This window comes from Austrofundulus limnaeus, unplaced genomic scaffold (genome assembly GCF_001266775.1).
Source record: "Austrofundulus limnaeus strain Quisiro unplaced genomic scaffold, Austrofundulus_limnaeus-1.0 Scaffold27, whole genome shotgun sequence".
Classification (NCBI taxonomy): domain Eukaryota; kingdom Metazoa; phylum Chordata; class Actinopteri; order Cyprinodontiformes; family Rivulidae; genus Austrofundulus; species Austrofundulus limnaeus.
This window is the reverse complement of record NW_013952429.1, coordinates 2878883-2891494: the sequence shown is the minus strand read 5'-3', so window position 1 is coordinate 2891494 and position 12612 is coordinate 2878883. Positions and strand designations below refer to the sequence as shown.

The window sequence follows — 12612 nt, the reverse complement described above, 5'->3', positions numbered from 1 at the left end:
GTGTGTGTGTGTGTGTGTGTGTGTGTGTGTGTGTGTGTGTGTGTGTGTGTACCTTGGTTTTCATGATTTCTTTAATTGCAGAATCAAACTCAAGCGAGTTGTTGTAGTCCACCGTCATGACATGCGGCCTGCCGATGTACTGCTCTGCGTACGGGTGCTGGGAGAAAACCTTCGGGATAAAAGAAAAACAACAACACAACAACAACAGCAACACAAAAAAGGAAGTTCTGTAAGAGTTTAAAACGTTTTAATTAACTGACCTTAAGCTCAGTTTCTTTCCTCATTAAAGTTGGACGCCGTCTATGTTTATTACATATATGTTTGTGCAAAATTAATGATCAATTAATGTTATAGCTGCGCATTCCAAAATAATAAAAAAACAATATACATTTAACACCATAAACCAGCCAATTTGTACATTTTTTTTTTGCTGACAGCTCTGGAGTTAAACTAAAAGTTTTGGGCAGCTCTTAATACACTAACAATCTGACGGATAATGGGAACAAATTGATGTTTTTACCTCTCGAGATGTGGGCTTGCCTCTGAAGAACTCGTGGTTTAATGAGCTGTGGGGGGGTTGAAACTTCGGCTGCAGGAAAATACAACCGTTGGCTATAGCTTCGAGCGGAGCTGGGCCTTCATAYGGGAACCCAAAACCAATGAAGAGCTTAAAAACACAACCAGAAACACACTTTTAATGTGCAGCTCAGTTTGCATTTCTGAGAAAACAGATTTCTGTGTGTGTATGATACAAGCGGACCCAGCAGATAAAGTTTACGTTCAGGTGATATTCTCGAGTTTTCTACCTTGGCTTTGCGGAGCAGCTGCTGCAGCTCATGTTGGGGCAACAGGCCGTGGTTCTTCACAAAGGGCGGGACCTCCGGGGGTCTYTGGGTCTCGTAGTACACCGTTCCGTGGACCTCCATGTATCTGTGGAGGATCTCCAGGAAACTGTCTTTCCCCTGCTGGAGGAGGAGCAGAAACAGAAGAACGGGTGRTTTTTATAGATGTGTTTCTGGAAACAACACATTTGGTGAGAATGAAATGAAAACGTTTGAATCCATGTTTTCTTTTCCATCATGAACAGGGGGAAAAATTCTCTGAGTTTAAAATAAAGTGCAAACCGGAGAGTCATGAAGAATTTTGCTTCTCAGTTACAGAAAGGCAACATTTATGTGCAAAAAATAAAACACTACATGACACCGTAATGAAGTTTTATTTGTTTCATTTGTTTAATAAATACACTGGTGTGATACAACTTAATACATGTTTGATTGCTTTTTGAGATGTGTCTATTTTGGAGTTGTAGACCCCCTGGAGAAAAATCCACCAGCCGCCACTGCAAACCAATCCTTCACTTGGTGGTATGGAGATGGGCTAGCAGCTTCAGTTGTTTTTTTAAGGTATAACTTCAAAAAATTCTATTTTAATCGAAAAAAGTATGTAAGAAAAAAGTGGTAATAATTTGGGTTTAGCTCTAGTATCAGTACTTGCAACTGCATTTTAACACCTCATTGCAACAAAAGTTCTTTTAAGCTAAGTTGCTTACCTTACATTCGTCAACTCTGTCATTAAAAAAATAAAAACACTGCCGTAAAATTAAAACAAAACCTCCATGGTCATTTTCTGTTTAATTTGCTGACGGCAAATACGTTGTTTTCAGGGTTTTTTCGGCCGCATGAGATTCACATGTTAACAAGAAACACACAGTTCTAACATAAAGTTACTAGTCTGTCTGCCAAAGGAAGGTTTCGGGAAGTAAAAAAATAGTGTCCGAATGTTTTATCACATTTTATTAGATCAACACAGACAAACATGACCGAACATCCTTTAGGATTCGGATCATTCAAATTTTGAGAAACCAATCAAGTTCATGAGCTTTAATACTTAAAGAAAAAAAAACCTAAATTAGTTCATCTTTGATCCATATAAAATAGATAAGATAAATAAAATCACTAAACAGAGCTGTTCAGCACCAAGCTTGTCTCCTTTAAAGCGGCTCCACCAGGCTCTGTGTGGGTGTAACAAGTGAGAAAACAGAACTCGCCTTTACTCAGTCTGGTTCTGGTGGGAGATCAGCTTTTTGAGTAGTTTTGATAGAGTTYTTTTATTATTTGATGCTACAAGTCAGATTTATGCACAGCTCAGAAATGATCTTTGTTGCTCTGCCACACTAATTTGGCAGCTACTGATTTATTAAGAATTTACTTAAAAAAAACTAGTAATGAATACAACAATTAATCCAAACTCTACCAGTTACAGCATTTTGCATTATACTTTTTTAATACGTCTACTTGTATACCATCAAGTCTTAATTTTTATGTTATTGTTGGTTTACAATGTTTTACCCACCTCTGCACACATCTTTGTGCTTCTTTCTCCCCAAAATACACTCAGTACATCCTGACAAAGCTGGAGAGGAAACGTTTTAGAGATAATGCTGAGCGCGGTGCCAGCAAGAACAAAACCCAGCAACGAGTTAACAGCCTAAACATTATCATGAGAACGTGAACGAAGCATAAACCTGACTATAATATCGACCGGCCGGCTGATGTTAAGCAGCTCACTGTATCTCTCTGCTCTGCTCCCCCGCACACTCCTCCTCCACAGAGAAGTAACTGGAGGCTGCAGCGATCAATAGCTTCCTCTGTGAGGATTTTCTCAGCCAATTAGGAGATTAGCTGGAGCGCTGAGTGCAGCAGACAACGGCAATGAACAAGCAAGAGAAACACCAGTGTTTTAGGGTGCAAATTCCACAATTTGAGTTGGAAATTCTCTCTCTGTCTCTACTTCCTGCTGTACTACGTGTGCCTCCCACACAGGATGATTTCGTTTCTTGTCGTGCAGATTTAAAAGATTGTTTGAAGATTTATTTCAGTTTGTGTGTAGAGTTCAGAACGGCTGGAGAAGAAATCAGACTTTACTCTAAACCTGGACACCGGTACATCTTTTACTATGTTTTCATATACTCACCTTACTAACATCGTCATCAGATGTGGTGATGACACCACCCTCATAGGATTGATAAACAATAATGAGACCGCTTACAGAGCAGTGGAAACTAATTTGAACCTAAACATCTCTAAGACCAGGAAAATGAGTCGCAGAGACCTGCAATCTTGCTGATTGGATTTTGAACTGGTGCCTTAGTTTTTATAATTTCAGAGGCCTAAAGCTGTATTTTGACACCTATAGAGGAGCTCTCTTTATGACACAACATCCAAGACCACAAATGTTAACTATGCTGATAATAAATAATAAAAATTACAAAAAACAAGCAATGATTTTCAAAAACTAGCTGCTGAAAGTGCAACCACAGCTTGCTGGTTGCAAAAGCTCAGAATTCAGTAAGACTGCAACAAATAATTTGACTAATTTTACRTTTTCTCTTTGCCATAAAAGCCCTGTGAGATACTACCTTAAATGACCCAATCCCTCCCTGGTCATCATTTATTCTCTCTCCTACCGTCTGGAAAAAGACAACTACTAATTAAAACGATGTGAATCTAGAAACAGTTTATTTCTACAAAGACATGGTAACATTTCTTCCAACAGGTTAATGGGAAAAACTGAATATAAATAACATTCCTATTATAATTGCACAAATCACCAAGCTGTTTTTAGTGTACAAATAACAAACAACCATGAATTTCCTCTCTCATTATATTAAGACATCCTAAAGTGCTGCTGAACAGTCTGTCGTTTCTGAAATAAATGACAAAGACAGTATCTACCATTTCAAAATTATTCACAAAAAACATGATTAGATGTCTTGTTAAAGCTYACAATTACCAGTATAACATGTTAAATCAAGGTTTTATTCTGTTCAAACAAACTAAAGTATTTTAGCTCCTTTGAAAATACCATTTTCTTGAAAACCAAATATTGATTTTTTTTTGGGAAAAAATACGCCACAGTAAATGTGCTGCAGTAGTTGTGAAAATGTGTATTTGTTCATGTTTTCTAAGTCAACACAAAAAGAATGACTTTTTTTAATGGAACACATTATTTTCAGACCAAAATTCCCTGGTCTAAAAAACAAAGCAGGTATGGCTGTTAGTGCAGCACTGGTGTGTTTTTACATTAGTCTTTAAAAATCGTTATGGCTCAGTATGAAAAACTTTCACACATTAAGGAAATACAGGAGGCTACAGAGAGTAATGTGTTTACATTCACAAGGTAATAACTCAACATTTAATTGCGAGGTGACTTTAATTGAAAAAACATTGGATATTTACGAGCACTTGATTATTTTCTGGCATGTTATTGGAACATTTTTATGCACATGGCACGCAGCATTGACATAAAAGGTGCAGGAAACAGACTCTTACCTGAAGCTGATCAGAATCCAGTCAGATCCAACAGTTTGCCACAAAAAAGAAAAACAACAATTATGGTGAAATTAATCCCACCTTAACAGCAGCTCAACAACCACAGAACAGTAAGTGAAACCAAAAAGAAAGAAAAGAAAAGTTACAAACAAAATTTTCAGCCTTTTTCAGGGCACAGTATTGTGCTTTCATGACCCATTCTGATCTTTTTCCTAAGCAACAACTAGGATGGAAACCTGGGAACTGAGCTGGCAGACAAGGGAGAGTAAACAACCTCTTTATAATTATTTTAAGAATGGAGGCACAWCTGTGTCTTTCTGCTTCATACGGATGAACAGGCAAACCATTTCTGAGAGGAAAATTGGCTGTAAATTAAAGATGCACAGTTGTGCATATAAAAGCCACATGAAGCTGAACTGTGATGACATAAACAGTGGGATGTGAAAAATGTTGTCAAGGTTGTCTTCTTGTAACACTGCAGAGCTGGAGTACCGTGATGTAATATTAATTAAAATGAATCAATGCTAAAAAGATTCATTTGTTTTCTAAATTGTATTTAGTACAGAAYTTAGGTCCTCGTGGTTTTTACACACTTTGGTGCCTTTTGGCAGCAGAAGCAAACAAGGCATTTCAGAGACCTAGTAAAAAAAATAACCAAAAAAATTATAACCAAACCAAACCAAACCCAGCCAAACCAAACCAAACCAAACGCCAAATCAAACCAAACCAAACACCAAATCAAATCAAAGGAAACCAAACTCAACCCAACCCAACCCAAATTAAACCCAACCCAACCCAACCCAATCCAAACCAAACGCCAAATCAAAGCAAACCAAACACCAAATCAAATCAAATGAAACCAAACTCAACCCAACCCAACCCAAATTAAACCCAACCCAACCCAATCCAATCCAATCCAATCCAAACCAACCCTAAATCAAATCAAACCCAACCCCATATCAAATCAAATCCAACCCAACCCAAACCAAACCAAACCAACCCTAACCAAACCTCAAATCAAATGAAACCAAACCCCAAATCAAATCAAATGAAACCAAACCCAAAAAAAAAACAAATTTAACCCAACCCAACCCCTAAACCAAACCAAACCAAACCAAACCCCAAATCAAATGAAATCAAACCCAACCCAACCCAAACCAAAAACTAAACTAAACTAAACTAAACCAAACCAAACCAAACCAAACCAAACCAAACCAAACCAAACCAAACCAAACCAAACAAACCCAAGGTCATAAAGAACAGACATGACTTTGGAGAACACAAAGGTTTTGAGACAGTGAAAGTTGGTCAGTGTACCTTCCACATGCTGGCTTCTTTCCCGTAAACCACAGCCATGTTGTTGACTTTGTTCTGCTGGATGCTTCTCTTCTCCGTCTCATTCAGCTCCTCTGAGACAAAGCCCATGAAGGAATTGTCTGGTGTGTGGGCTGAATGTGTAGGAGTGTGTGGATGTGTGTAGGAAGTGAAGGTAGGAGAGTCAGAAGACAGGGGGAAAACAATACACAAAGACAGAAAGAGGGAAAGAAGGAGTTTAATTGTTAAAAAGAGAAGAAGAAGAAGAAAGCTGGAAAAAACTATCATTTTTGTGCCCAGTTTGTTGGACTATTGCCTTTAGGGAATATAAATAGTGATCGTCATGGAGCCAGCGTTAAGGCTGAGATGACCAGTTCAGGAAAATTAAAGTACATTCACGTTTTTTCCAAGTTTAAAAAAATCAACATAATTAAAACTAATTTCATCTTAAATCCTTAGATATTGAATTTTCTAGAATCACATTTTAAAACCAATTATAGTTTTTTTCCCTTCTTTTAGCAGAGTACATTCTCAAGCATTGAAAAGCTGCAATTGCATTCCCACTGTGCTCTCACAAGTATGAAGGTTGAKTTGCTCATTAAATCTTTGGTCACTGTGGAACGTGGGTGTCTCCAGTGTGTTATATATTGTCAATATAATGATCCTGCTGCTAAGCGCCAGCCATGCGGCCACTCTAAAGGCTGGATCCACAAGTACGAGACGGTTAAGTAGTCAAAGACTCAGTCAGGAAGAAAGTGAGGAGACAGACAGCTCTTAGTGCAGATCAGACATATTGTGTAGAATATAACAGAGCAGACAAAGCACAGGTACAGCTTAAAGAGATGCWATGGGCTGTGCTGTCGCTGAAAAAAGTAACATTAAACATTCTCCAAACAAATGTGAATAAGCAGCAAGACCTGTCAAAGAAAGAAAAAGGCTCGGTTGAAGCCATTTGAGAAAATTTAGAACAACTCCTAAGTGATGACGAGTGTGTGAGAGAGCACGTAAGCTTGTTTTAAACTGAAAAATATATTTTTTGTTCTGATATTGTTTAAAAAAACAACAACAAATATGTTGACAGTGTGTTAAATGTACTTAATGTAACTGAAGGCGGAAGATTTGCTCTTACGGAACATGGTCATGTACTGCCGTGGGTTCAGGTTCCAGTAGCCCCAGTTGGTCCGGTAGCCATGAAGGGTTGCATACTCTTCATGATTGTAGGCTGGTTCTGTTCCAAAAGTGTCGATAACTCTGATATGACATCTGTAATGGCACAGAACAAAGTAATAGTTAACTTAACATTCTGTAAAACAGATCAGTAATATCTAATAAATATGTTTACAGTTTCCTGGACATTGTTCGTGGGGTTGACAGGAAAATGACAAAAACCATTTAGATACTGAAGTTATAGACTAACACTTCAGTAAATTCTTACAGTTACACACCTTGGCCTTATTCAGGTGTACAAATAGAATGTGTTTCACACACAGAAAACTTCATTTTACTCATAATTCAATCAGTCTGATCTGTGAGAGCTAAGTGTGGCAGGTTTTGTTTTTTCAGCTCAAAGGTTCAGATAGCTGTGTGTCTGTGTTAAACAAGAGACAAGGCAGTGAAAGTTTTCCAAACATCAGAGGAGCCCTGAGACACTGATGTTTCTGAAAAGCTCATTAAAAAGTCGCTTAAATGCTCCAGAGTATGCCATTTTTCATGGATGGTGATAGGGGTCGCCAGGGATAAAAACTGAAGACCAATGCTCAACCGTCCCCACCTTCTGAGGATTGTTGGTTCATCCAAAGGATAGCAGGCGGTACGCCAATGCCCCCTTGTCTCTCAGGGACTTGAGGTGTGACTGTTTGTAGTTTTTGAGATGAGTTTTTTTTTGGACTGGAATAGAACAGCAGGAAGATCTCACACTGATTTAGTGTCAAAAAAGTGTTTTTAGAAGAGGGCAGGATGCTGTACTCGGGCCAAACTCTGGGTTTCAGGTAATTTTCTCCTTCATCCCTACATGCCTGTCAGAACCTTTTTCATTTCGTAACTGTCACAAACATCACTGTTCAGAGGCATGAAAACTGCAGGTGATACAGGTGAAACAGTCTGGAATGGTTTCCAGTAAAAAGAAAAAAAATGAATGGAAATAGTCAGCAGTTTGAGTACTTAATTATTTGATAAAGTTTTTAATTATTTCAATATTTAATGGCTGCATGCCTATAATCAACTGATTTTAAAAAATGGAACTGTGCAATGTTAATCAGCTGATGAGCTATGAAATAAATATTTTAAAAATCTATTTTTAACACAGACGTCTAAAAGTATGAGTTGAGGATGAAGCTCAGCTACTACCACAGAAAAATTTTGCTCAATAGTAGCTATAAATAAATTAAGTTGCACGTCAATTGTTGTCCAAATACTGTACGGTCATGTTTGTTGTTGTTTTGTTTCATTGTTGTGCAGATGTGTCATTTTAAACTCTCTCAATGCGTGAAGCCCTTATAATGGAATCATTTTGTTAAATTTTGATCAGCCAGAATTTCARAGGTTTGTTTTGCAAAAACAAAAAGCTGTGAATTCGTTCAGGTAAATATCAAGATGAGTTTTGTGTTGTGTTGTAAAGGAAATTATGGTGTGAGCTGCTAAAACATTTCCTTTCTGTGTCGGGTAAAGCATCTCACTGCAAAATGAAAGTGATCCATGTTCATCCAGCAGCGTTACAACGTGCCACCCTGCTATACTCCCCTCACCCTGGAGGATTGTTGAGCCCCTCTGAGCAACTGTTTAACCCAGATTAGACCCTTACTCTGATCTTCCAATAGATATTCAGCTCAGCTACTCCTCCGCTGATCCTCTGTCTTTTTCCGTTCCTGGGGGATCTCTTTTCATTTGCCACGAAACCACAGCAGAGCTGGTGAATTGTGACAGTTCAGAGGACGGAAAATATAAACAATACAGGTGAAAGCAACATTTGATGTTGATAAATTATCAGTTTTCTGTGACGCTTAAATGAAGACTTTCTGTAGAATTTCTTCAACAAAACGAGACAGCGACGGGGGCATAACAAACAGATCTTTAAGAATATATCTTCTTTTTATTTTACAGATTAATAGTCTGTATGTTCCAGTAACAAGTGGCAAGGCAGTGTTCTTGTTAGCACAGTGAAAGAGTAGTTAACGTTGGTTTCAGGCAGTTTGGTTTCACAGCTTTATTCTTTTAAATTGCAGGGATGTGCTCGGTATTCCCTCTGCCATCTATCATTTATCTGCCATTACTGGTACATGCTCTGCTGCTTGTTGCGAGTCTCTGTAAGATGTTTTTGTTCTTGTTTGGATGCAAAACTGTCCCCAGATATCTCCACAGATCCACCTCTATCGGAGCAGTAAATTCGGCACACGGAGGGAATCGATACGTCGGTCCAATTATCAGACGTGTGGTTGTGATTTATAACTTGAACACTATCAGCTTCCAGCATCTTTGACAGCAGAACTCTCGCTCCAATATGCTCTCTCTTAAACACCCACACACCCACACAGTCCCACAAATCTACACACACACTGGACAGGACACCACCATTTTTTTCTTTATTTACATATTACACCGGAATAATAACTTAAAGTAGATGTTGGAAGACCATAAATTAAAGATAATTATAGGGAGCTGGGGGGCAAAGCTCAGAGTATTTGATTAATGATTCTCTGCTCTGTGCTAGCCACAACCAGACCCTCGAGGACCAGAGAAAGGGGGGTGGGGGGTGACCAGGTAACTCATTGACCTAGCTTTGTCCTCAGGAGCATTGGGACACAGATAAATTATGTAGCACTGAAAAAAATGTAAAATGTGACCGAAAATTATTAAGAATAAATAGCATTTATTCCAAATAAAAATAAAAAATCTGTTGCTTTATGATGTTTTTATTTGCTAAAACTTGTACCAGATGTTTCATTTAATTAAAATCACACATAATGTCTGATATTTGGCAATAATCTAAAGTTTTATGATCCTTCTAATATTTTATTTGTTGTAATATAATATCTGCCAACAAATTAATAATGAATAACTGTACTGCATACAACACATACAGTATACAGTATATACATATACTGTAAATGCCTGTCGACAATAATAATAATAATAATAATAATAATAATAATAATAATAATAATAATAATAATAATAATTTAATATACAGCAATGACCAGGAGAAGAAAAGACTTTGTATAACATTGATCTTATTTGGCATTTTGAAATTATATTTGGATCACCCAAAATCTAATGTCAATAAAAATTCTGTTTTTTCTGAACGTCTGACATGAACAGTGTTCTAAATTTCACCAAACCATGAAACAATCTAGCAAACAATCTATCTGTTTAAAACTATATTTGCCAAATCTTTCTTGCTAATATTTGGAAGGGTTTAACCCTGCTAACAGCTGTTCCTGCAACTGAGCAAAACATGACCTTATGAAACTATTGGACCTAGTTCTGATTTTTGAACTTTTTTTATCTTCAAATGACTGGATGAAATAAAAGCCTCCTAAAACACTAAAAGTCACATCTTGTTAAGAAAAGCAGAAATCAAGAGCACACAGGTGGAGCAAAGCAAAGAAAAGCTGAACTCAGCAAGCAATTAGGTACTGACTTCTGCCAGCCTGCCGTGTGGAAATGTGTGTGTGTGTGTGTGTGTGTGTGTGTGTGTGTGTGTGTGTGTGTGTACATTCTATACTTTGAACAAATCACCAGAACAAAAGAAAGTCAGTAAAATAGGTTATATGCTGAGAAAATACCTCTCCTGTCCACCAGTAATGCATTTCTCTTGCTCATAATTGGATTTTAAAAATACACGGAGCGGCCCTTTTATGTGTGATGTCCAGTTGGCGTGAGAAACATTTCACTGCTTTGTTTTTTTTTTTTTTTGCTACGTTTATGTCTCTGTTCTTTCTGCTCCTTTTGTATTTGCAAACTCTGCACTTAACCATCTTCACTGGTCCTTATTTTTCCTTCATCTGGTCCACTTTTTTATCTTTCACTGTTGCTCTAAACACGCTTGAAGCAAAAAACAATCAAATGATGTCATCACATGCAARGAGGTAGACAAAGAAACTAATTTTCTGGACATGGAAACATCAAAGCAGGACAGAAAGGGTTAGACAAAATCTGAAGTTAGAGTTTCAATCTTATTTGTTTCTTTTTTTGGCAAAAAAAAGGGCAAAAAAAAAAAGGCCACTGATGATGAAGAAGCTAAGATACTAATATTCTGATATTCAGTTCTGCTTTCTACTGAAGTGGCAAAAAAAAAAAAAATCTTATTTGTTTCTGAGGCAACAACATGAAATTCCTCAGAAGATAATGTGGTTTCATTTTGCAAYGCTCTCAGGGATGTGCAGCTGATTAATTCCTTCAAATGCTCTGTGGCAGTTTAAACCTTTTTTATTTTTTAGGTAGTTCATGACTGTCATGGCCTAGATTCCAAGTTGCTGAAACTCCGTGGCAATGCCAGAAGCCATTAGATACACTTTGGCAACAGTACACACATGAGCACACACACATACAATTCTGTCTAATTTGTGTTTTCTTTGCATCTTCTGGTTCCTTCATGTTTCCACACCACAAGGTGTTTAAGCTTTTCTCCCCCAGTATCAGTGAGACAATAAATATCACAAAACTGCAGCAGAAAGCTGCTAAAACACTGTTTGATTGAAAATGATGCGTGTGTGTATTTTGGATTATAACATGTGTATCGGCAGCATGCGTGTTGAGTTGTGGGCATCGTAATATTCCTCCAATCTTGTACTACATGTGGTATTGATTAAAAAGATGATTATCCTTGCTGTGCAGAGTAATGATGCATGACAGATGGCGCTGTGCAAGTCGGTRTGTGCAAGTTTCCGTGCTGTTACATTGCAACACCGTGTTGAATATAATTTCTATTTGATATTTTGTGTAGTTAGAGTTTTATTTTTTTAAGTTGTAGTCATAGGTTTACATTACCTCACCATGTGCATGAACTTATTTAATAATGAATGGATACAGCAAACAACTKTAATGATTTTGTGTACAGATGTTTAAACTCCACCTCAAAAATACTTGAATATATGTTTAGAGAATCTGATTTATTGTCAGGAGCAAATCCAGAAAAATATTTATTGGTGGCAAGAGTAAGGCTGAAAACAGAGGGATTGCACTCTATACAATGTTTGTGTCTACATCAAGGCCTGAGGGCCAAATATTGCATTTTATGTGGCCCATRAGAGAGTCAAAGATGTTTTAATGTCTTAAAATAAGTGTATGCTGCTTTAAAGTCAGCATTGACCATAAACTACATCTCCCAAAAAGCATGTTAATTATTTTACCCACAAAATGATCCAGTAGGCAGAGGTGCACAGGGTTCAAAAGTAGCTGCTAGCCAGCAAATGTCATAGTGTAAGACGTCCATTTTCACTAGCTACTTTTGCTGCAGCCCAGTTGTACTGGGAAGTGGGAATTTCCCACTTACAAGCCACTTACAAGGGAATTCCCTGTTGGAAAGTTCAGAATTCAAGATGGCGGCTACTTACCACAACTCAAGAGTAAAACTCTTTTACTTTTACTTTTAGTAACATTTCTGTCCTATTTATTTCACATTATACATGTAGTACTTTTAAAGCTTTGGATAGGGGTGTGCTAAAACTGTTCTATGCACGAAACACCACATAGAGCTCTGTTATTGTTTGTAAATGGTGCTCAGCTGTTGCTATGAGACGAGAAATGTGATGTTTTGTTTGTTGAGTTCGTCACCTCTGCTATAGGAGGTCTACACCTGTTGATTTGTGGCGAAGCTAGGCTCCTCTACCAAACCACACACACACACACACACACACACACACACACACACACACACACACACACACACACACACACACATTCAGCAAGAAAATTGAAAGTCACAGTGCTATACAGGAACACACACGTCCACTAACTTGTGTTTCTTGAG

At 37.6% G+C, this 12612-nt stretch overlaps 1 protein-coding gene across 7 annotated transcripts in view; it reads right to left on the bottom strand.

Annotated features, from left to right (window-relative positions):
* LOC106515282 (alpha-1,6-mannosylglycoprotein 6-beta-N-acetylglucosaminyltransferase B) overlaps nt 1-12612 on the bottom strand; it is a 110295-nt gene that overhangs the window by 6458 nt on the left and 91225 nt on the right. For 6 of the 7 annotated variants that reach the window (XR_001309983.1, XM_014004993.1, XM_014004994.1 and 3 more), the window contains 6 exons: nt 6775-6908; nt 5649-5779; nt 4332-4337; nt 807-965; nt 521-667; nt 53-169 (listed from right to left, as the gene is read on the bottom strand). Coding sequence is in view for 6 of the 7 variants with exons in the window: in XM_014004993.1 (XP_013860447.1) it covers nt 53-169; nt 521-667; nt 807-965; nt 4332-4337; nt 5649-5779; nt 6775-6908 (694 nt within the window). In the remaining variant the exon portion in view is untranslated. The remainder of the gene's footprint in view (nt 1-52; nt 170-520; nt 668-806; nt 966-4331; nt 4338-5648; nt 5780-6774; nt 6909-12612) is intronic. The other variant, XM_014004995.1, reaches the window with a different exon arrangement.